The 8,012-nt window shown below is 60.9% G+C and overlaps 1 protein-coding gene across 8 annotated transcripts in view; it reads left to right on the top strand.

The window, feature by feature from the left end:
- Positions 1-8,012, top strand: part of IFT140 (intraflagellar transport 140) — a 98,510-nt gene that overhangs the window by 77,413 nt on the left and 13,085 nt on the right. For all 8 annotated transcript variants that reach the window (XM_009008894.6, XM_035266448.3, XM_078344224.1 and 5 more), the window contains 7 exons: positions 4,826-5,003; positions 5,449-5,639; positions 6,155-6,250; positions 6,545-6,677; positions 6,769-6,912; positions 7,490-7,615; positions 7,746-7,928. In XM_009008894.6, coding sequence (XP_009007142.2) covers positions 4,826-5,003; positions 5,449-5,639; positions 6,155-6,250; positions 6,545-6,677; positions 6,769-6,912; positions 7,490-7,615; positions 7,746-7,928 — 1,051 coding nt within the window. The remainder of the gene's footprint in view (positions 1-4,825; positions 5,004-5,448; positions 5,640-6,154; positions 6,251-6,544; positions 6,678-6,768; positions 6,913-7,489; positions 7,616-7,745; positions 7,929-8,012) is intronic.

Genomic DNA, 8,012 nt, shown 5'->3' with positions numbered 1-8,012 from the left:
GCTGGGCCAGGGGCCCCACCCTTCCCATGGGTTCTCCCAGCAGCCTCAGACCATCAGGCAGGGGCCTGTCGGAGGCCGTGTCCAGCTTCACTGGCGGCTGCACGTCCAGCACATGCTTCTCCAAGCCCCACGTGGTGCAGATTTAATGCCAAGGACAGAGCACGTGCACGTTGGGGCATCTTTTGACACTGTCCTGACAGAGCACACGAAAGTGCAGGCATCGGACAATGTGCTGGCCGGGTCCTGTGTCATAAGTGTGCCCCAGGAGCCAGAGCAAAACCAAGGCCAACCTGCAGTCTCTCCCACTCCCCATGGGCGGCCTGTACATGGGGAAGACGGGGCGCTTAGAGCACAGGGGAGCCCAGCTGGGCCCCAGGTCAGCCGCCGGGTTCCTCTGCCCATTGGTGATCTTCCACCGCGACTGGATGTGGATGGAAGGAACCAGTTGTTTTCAGGACAAGAGAGAGGAAAGGAGCCACGCCTGGCAGGTAGAGCCAGGTCCCAGCCCCGTCCAGCCCCACACCTGGGCCTCGGGAGAGGGTAAGCACAAACAGAACTGAGTTTTTAAAGATTCCAATAGTGCAATCTTTTGGGACAGGAGAATAAAAAAGGCCACGTGTCTGCACAACATGCTGTTTATGAAGCAGCCACCACGCCTCATGCGCTGAGCCCCCAGCACCCGACACCAGCCAGGTGTTAGAGAAATGAGAAGTCTGAGGAGATGTGGCATCGCTTCCATCCGATCTGTAGAATTTACTGGAAGCTGTGTGGTGTGGTGAGAATGGAAAGTTTCTTTGGAGATTTGGATGTGACCCCTGCACTCCACGTATGTCATTAGCTGACGGGTGAGGGGCAGCAGTATTTTGGGGAGCCTGTACCCCCAGTCTTGATGCGTGTCTCAGCAGGAGGCAGCTGTGTCTGATTTGTTTATAAACTGGTCTGACACTCAAAAGAGTACATTTAGCCAGGACCAGCCTGGGTTTCCTGCTGTTAGAAGGAAAGAAGTTGCAGTGAAGATGTGACTTCTCGCGTGGAGCTCTGGGGGACCGAGGGCAGCACAGCCTGAGGGGCAGGCGGGCCGGGTGCTCAGCCCTCTCACCACACTGCTGTTGGCGGCAGGAGTTCCAAAGCCAGAAGACTGAGAGGCACGGACTGAGATCAGGACGCTGCTCCCAAGGGCACCTCCCTGAGGTCCCCCGCGCCCAGTGTTGCGTCTCCTTTACCACGGCGTCGACCGAGAGTCCAGGAAGCTGCCAGTGGGTGTGCGCCCAGGTGCTGGGAGGAGCCCCGTGTGAGGCCATCAGAGGACACGTGTGCAGGGAGGCAGGCTCACGTCCCGGCCCCCTAGATGCCTGGCCCCCTTGCAAGGACCTGGCCCATGGGTTTGGACACACCCTCTTCTGGCCCCAGGCATGATCTATGCCATGCGGCAGGCGCCCTGGGCTGGGCTGGCACGTGTTGCCACATAAACCTACGAGCGGGGGCCACCTGGGCCAGTTGCAGCTAAGATGCATGCACCTCCCCGCCCTGCATCCCCCGTGGTAGAAAACGTCTGTGGAATTCACCGAAGTTCTAGCAGGACCCAAGTACATGTAAAACCAGGCACAGAGTACCCCCTGGCTTTCAGAAATGGGCACCTGGGCATGCAGCATTGCAGCCAGAGACACCAGCACAGGGCCTGTCCCAGGGACCAGCCCCCAGACTCAGACGCCAGGGCACTGGGCTTGCCTGGGGCTGCCATCTTGGCGCCATTTGCCCTGTGATTCCGTGGGAGCAGAGAACCTGAGCTGTGGATAGCCCACGCATCCCAGAGACAGGCGCCACAGTGGAACAGGGCCCCTGGCTGTTCTCCCGGGCCCCTCCTCCCCACAGGGGCAGGGCCATTAGGAAAATGCCCAGCTGCACACACACCAGCCCCTCTCACTCACCAGGACAGCGGGCTCGGGGCTCTGTGGACGGCTGGTCCCTCCAGTCCTCAGAGGGGCCTGTGGCTGTGCTGGCAGGGAGGCCGCAGGGCTGCTGCCCGCCCAAGACTGTGGGCTGGGTGGAGGCTTACCTGGGGAGCAGCCTGGAATGCGAGTGAAGGGCCTGCGCCTGGGCAGGGATGCTCCAAGGCCACGAGGCCATTCGCGGGCTGTGCCGCCTGTGCTTGTGGGAGTGTGGGGGGCGGTGGGGGGGCGTGTGGGGGGCTCTGCGTCTGTATGTGGTTGTGGGAGGCATGTGGGGGGCTCTGCGTCTGTGTATGTGGTTGTGGGAGGCATGTGGGGGGCTCCATGTGGGGGTGGTTGTGGGGGACATAGTCGGGGGCTCTGTGTGTGTGTCTGTGTGGTTGTGGGGGACATGTAAAGGGCTCTGTGTCTGTATGTATGTGTGGTTGCAGGGGGCATATGGGGGCTCTGTGTGGGTGTGTGTGGTGTGTGTGTGGTTGTGGGAGGCATGTGGGGGGCTGTGTGTGTATGTGGTTGTGGTCTGTGTGTGTGGTTGTGGAGGCATGTGGGGAACTCTGCGTCTGTGGTTGTGGGGGGGCATGTTGGGGACTCTGGATATATGTGGTTGTCGGGGGGCTCTGTGTGTGTGTATGTGGTTGTGGGGGGCTCTGTGTGTGGTTTTGGGGGCATGTGGGGAGCTCTGGGTATACGTGGTTGTGGGAGGCTCTGTGTGTGTGTGGTTCTGGGGGACTTGTGGGGGGTTCTGTGTGTGATTGTAGGGGACGTGTGGGGGGCTGTGTGGTTGTTGAGCTCTGTGCCTGCACCCGTGTGTGGGAGCCCCTGTGGTGCTGCTGCCCGCCGTTCCAGCATGGCGCTGGGGGGTGGGCATGGATGGCAAAGGAGAGAGATGCAGGAAGTGACCGGTGCATCCTCTGCAAGTCCCTTTGTGGTGACCACGCTGAGCTGTGGCTTGGAGTGGGATCTTTGTCTGAGGCCCTGAGCCTGTATCAGGGCTGAAGCCACAGGCCAGGCTGGCCCCAAGGGCCCTTGAGGAGGGGTCTCTCTGGATGGCCTTGGACACACACCTCCCGCCCGGTCCCACCAGGTGGCCTGGCTGTGAGTGCCACCCCACACACAGACACATGGTTCTCATGCAGGGCCATGTCCCATGGTGGCTGTCAGCAGCCTTGGCCTCCCCCAGAGCCAACACAAACCAAGGCCTCAGTCATTTCTGGTCCACACAGAGACTAGCACCAGTAAGGGAAGAATGTAGGAAACCTCACACAGAGGCGGGGCCGGGTGCAGTGGCTCACGCCTACCATCCTAGCCTTGTGGGAAGCCAAGGCGCGTGGATCACTTGAGCTCAGAAGTTCAAGACCAGCCTGGGCAACATGGCAAAACCCCATTTCTACAAAAAAATAGCCAGGGGTGGTAGCGCACACCTGTGGTCCTAGCTAGCTGGGTCCCAGCTAGGAGGCTAAGGTGGGAGGATTGCTTGAGCCCAGGAGGTCGAGGCTGGAGTGAGCTGTGATTGTGCCACTGTACTCCAGCCTGGGCAACAGAGGGAGACCCTGTCTTCACACAAAAAACAAAGAGGCAGGGTGACTTCCACCCTCCTTGCACCTGTGCCCTGACACAGCTGCCCATTCAGCACTCTGTTCCTTCACACACACAAAACTCACTGCCTGAGAGTGGGACACAGGACTGGGGCAAAAGATGCTGGCCCCCATGTCCCACTGGTCAGCCCATCTGCAGGCCTCCTGCTGGGGCTGGGTCAAGCTCTCCTGGGGAGATAGCCCCGGCTCCATGTTCCTGGGCTGAGTAGGGTCTGGACCCTGCACCCCATCCCCCAAGGTTTCCCCCTGTGGCTGCCAGGCTGTTGGGTGACGGTCTCCGCAGTGCAGGGCTGGTTTACCAGCGGCCCTGCAGTCCCAGGCTCAGGTGAGAGCAGGGGGCTCCGTTTCAGAGCAGATCCTGTGTGTGCAAGCAATACGGGAAGCCTGCATTTCCTGAGCAGACAGCTGCTTAGAGCTGGGGAAAGGAGGAGGAGCTTGGTGACCTGCATAAGAGATCCTTCTGTCTCTTTTTTTTTGAGACGGAGTTTCGCTCTGTCTCCAGGCTAGAGTGTAGTAGTGCAATCTCGGGTCACCACAACCTCCACCTTCTGGGTTCAAGCGATTCTCCTGCCTCAGCCTCCCTCCCGGTTAATTTTTGTTTTGGTTTGTTTTGTGTTTGTTTGTTTGTTTGAGGCAGTCTCACTGTGTCGCCAGGTGTCAGACTGGAGTGCAATGGCGCGATCTCGGCTCACTGCAACCTTTGCCTCCCAGGTTCAAGCAATTCTCCTGCTTCAGCCTTCCAAGTAGCTGGGACTACAGGCATGCACCACCATGCCCAGCTAATTTTTGAATTTTTTAGTAGAGACGGGGTTTCACCATGGGCTCGATCTCATGACCTCGTAATCCACCTGCCTCGGCCTCCCAAAGTGCTGGGATTACAGCCATGAGCCACTGCGCCTGGCCAATTTTTGTATTTTAATAGAGACAGGGTTTCACCATGTTGGCCAGGCTGGTGTCAATCTCTTGACCTCGTGATCCACCCGCCTCGGCCTCCCAATGTGCTGAGATTACAGGCATAAGCCACTGTACCCGGCCCTTTCTGTCTTTTAATGGGACCCGGCCCCTGCCTCTTGGGTTTGAGGAGGCTGTGGGACTTGTGATAGGTACCTCTCTGGATGGCCTGTAGTCTTGCCCATGGACAGAGCTGATGGCTGAAGGCCCCTCCTCATGCCCTCATGCCTCCTCATGCCTGATGACCACTTGCCTCGGGAGAGGGGCCATAGGGCCAGGGGGGCCCTCATGTGCTGGGTGGGAACCTCACATACTCCTGTCTGCCTACAGCGAGGCCGTCTGGGAGAACATGGCGCGCATGTGCGTGAAGACTCAGCGGCTGGACGTGGCCAAGGTGTGCCTGGGGAACATGAGCCACGCCCGTGGGGCCAGAGCACTGCGCGAGGCAGAGCAGGAGCCAGAGCTGGAGGCCCGCGTGGCCATGTTGGCCATGCAGCTAGGCATGCTGGTAAGGGAGCACCCACCGTGGGGTGGGTGGGAAGGCATCACACCTGCCACAGCCATAGTCCGCCAGGGAAGGAGAGGGCACATCCACTGGCTTGAGCCTGCAGTGATGAGGGCAGAGCCAAAAGGCATGGCCCGGGAGAGCTGGGCAGACTGCAGCAGTGGAGGCGAGGCGGCTGCTGCTTCTCCAGGGTGTGTGCCAGGCAGGCGTGCAGGTCTGAGCATGAGACTTCTCGGGGTGGCTGCAGGAGGTGGGTGGTGCCTCTCACACTGTGGCTGTGGGACAGGATGCCCTGTGGGTGTGGTGCCCACTGTGCCCGAAGCAGCCTCATGTGTCAGTGTGCTTGTCAGTGTGGGAGGGCGCAGTGACTGGTGGCCTGGCATGGAACCGTGTTTCTGAAGGTAGGTGTGTGGAGGCTGCACAAGTCCCACCCACCCTCATTCCTCAGGAGGACGCCGAGCAGCTGTACAGGAAGTGCCAGCGCTATGACCTCCTGAACAAGTTCTACCAGGCCTCGGGCCAGTGGCAGAAAGCCCTCAAGGTAGCTGAGCGCCATGACCGCGTGCACCTGCGCCGAACCTGCCACCACTACGCCAAGCACCTGGAGGCCAGCGCCGACTACAGCCAGGCCCTCAGCTAGTAAGTGCGGCCCTCGCAGCCCCTCCACCCTCGCTGGACAGCTCTGGCTCCTGAGGCCTCTAGCCAGGGAAGTTCTCTGAGGAGGGATCTGACTCAGGGCGGTGGCAGCCTTCTCAGCAGGGAGATGGGGGGTTGCCCCTTCCATCCTGGGCCACCCAGGTTTTGAGGCAGAGAGAAAGACATCTGTCCCATTGCTGGTGTAGGTTGCTGAGCGCAGATGGGCTTGGTGTCTCCTGAGGACAGACAAACACCACGTCACCCTCTCCAGAGGAGGAGCTGCTCTTAGACCTGTCCTCGGGGTTTGGAAGGATAACACACCTCCCAGGCCCTCACAGTACAGGGAGCCCCCACTGCCTCCCGGCCGCGCATGCTCAGGCCCTGCAGAGTTGCAGGCTGAGATCCCACACCCCGAGGGCCACCGCTCTGATGCGTTTCATTGACGCTGCCTCTCAGCCCCTCTGCTTCCCATGGGGCTGAGATGGGAGGCAACAAGGACCGCCTGTCTCCTCTCACAGCTACGAGAAGTCGGACACGCACCGCTTCGAGGTGCCCAGGATGCTGTTGGAGGACCTGCCGTCCCTGGAGCTCTATGTGAATAAGATGGAGGATAAGTGAGTGCCCCTGTCCAGGCTGGGGGGACTGCACTCTATCTTGGAGGTTTGTTGGGGGCTGGCCACAGCTTGCTCAAGTGCCCCTCCCCAGGCTTCCTGCATGAGTGGGCAGCATCCCCCGGCTCCTCAGAGCCGGGCCCTCCATTTGGACAGAGCCCAGGGCTTCACCCTTGGCCCAGCTATTTGCAGGTCAGCTGGCATGCACTCTAAGGGTGGCACGGGGCGGGAGTGGGGGCCGTTCCAGGTCGGGGCAGGGCTCGGATGGAGAACCCTTGGCCTTGGGGCTGCCCGCAGGACCCTGTGGCGGTGGTGGGCACAGTACCTGGAGAGCCAGGGTGAGATGGACACCGCGCTGCACTACTACCAGCTGGCCCAGGACCACTTCTCCCTGGTCCGCATCCACTGCTTCCAGGGCAACATCCAGAAGGTGAGGGCCCTGCAGGGAGCCGGCCAGCCAGGCGCTCATGAGGCGGACACATGGCCACCGTGTCTTGTCTTCGGTGTCTTTGTCTTTCTAGGCTGCGCAGATAGCCAACAAGACGGGAAACCTGGCGGCCTCCTACCACCTCGCCCGCCAGTATGAGAGCCAGGAGGAGGTGGGGCAGGCAGTGCACTTCTACACCCAGGCGCAGGCCTTCAAGAACGCCATCCGCCTGTGCAAGGTACCATGCAAGGGTGGGGAGCCGGCACGTCCCGAGGTTCAGGTGGAAAAGTGGAGAGAGAGGATCATGTCAGGGACACGCTGTCTGGCCTCGCTCCTCACCCTGCCTGCCTCACTCGTCCACCCCGCTGCGCGCCTCCGTCTCACACTGTTTGCAAAGCGCTGCATTATCCCCAGATGTTTCCCAGGCTCCGGGGCTCCTGAGCAGCAGGTGAGGCTGCTTCACAGCCTGTGGCCTTGCGAACAGCAGACCCTCAAGGTAGCCGAGCGCCATGGGCCCTCCTAGAAAGCCGCTGGGCATTCTGCACCCGTACATGTGTCCCAACCCAGGCTCTCACTTCGGAAACATCTTCCGTGTCCGGTGTTTCTTGCGGTGCTCTGTAAAATAGAGCACAAAGCATCGGAAAACCCTTGTAGACAGACCCAGTTAGTCCTCAGCTCCTAAACCCACTACCGCAGAGATTGCTGAGCAGCACGCCCAAGTGAAGGGGTGGTTCATACCCGGCCACATTCCGGAGTCTCAGCGGGCCTGGGGAAGCTGGTGGGAGCTGCTTCCGGGCCCTGCCTCCCTCCTGTAGGAGAACAGCCTGGACGGCCAGCTCATGAACTTGGCCCTGCTCAGCTCCCCAGAGGACATGATCGAGGTGGCTCGATACTATGAGAAGGCCACGCAGGTGGACAGGGCGGTCATGCTGTACCACAAGGTGAGGGCCTGCCACCAGTGGGGACCTCAGGGAGGGCAGCAGGCCAGGGCACCCTTGCCCACGCGAGGCCTCCGTCCCGGGGCCCCTGGATCTTGGGCAGCTGCCCAGAGCCCACCACGTCCATCCGCAGGCTGGCCACCTCTCCAAGGCCCTGGAGCTGGCCTTCGCCAGCCAGCAGTTCATGGCCCTGCAGCTCATAGCGGAGGACCTGGACGAGACGTCAGACCCCGAGCTTCTGGCCCGCTGCTCCGACTTCTTCATCGAGCACAGTCAGTACGAGAGGGCGGTGCAGCTGCTGCTGGCTGCCAGGAAGGTACGGGGCTGGTGGGGTCTGGGCTCGGCTCCATTAGGCACCACAGCTCAGGGGCCCCTGTCACCAGAGGCCGTGGGAATGGCT

The sequence above is a fragment of the Callithrix jacchus genome, chromosome 12, assembly GCF_049354715.1.
Source record: "Callithrix jacchus isolate 240 chromosome 12, calJac240_pri, whole genome shotgun sequence".
In the NCBI taxonomy this organism is placed as follows: domain Eukaryota; kingdom Metazoa; phylum Chordata; class Mammalia; order Primates; family Cebidae; genus Callithrix; species Callithrix jacchus.
The sequence above is the reverse complement of the archived record's forward strand: the minus strand, read 5'-3'. Positions and strand labels throughout refer to the sequence as shown.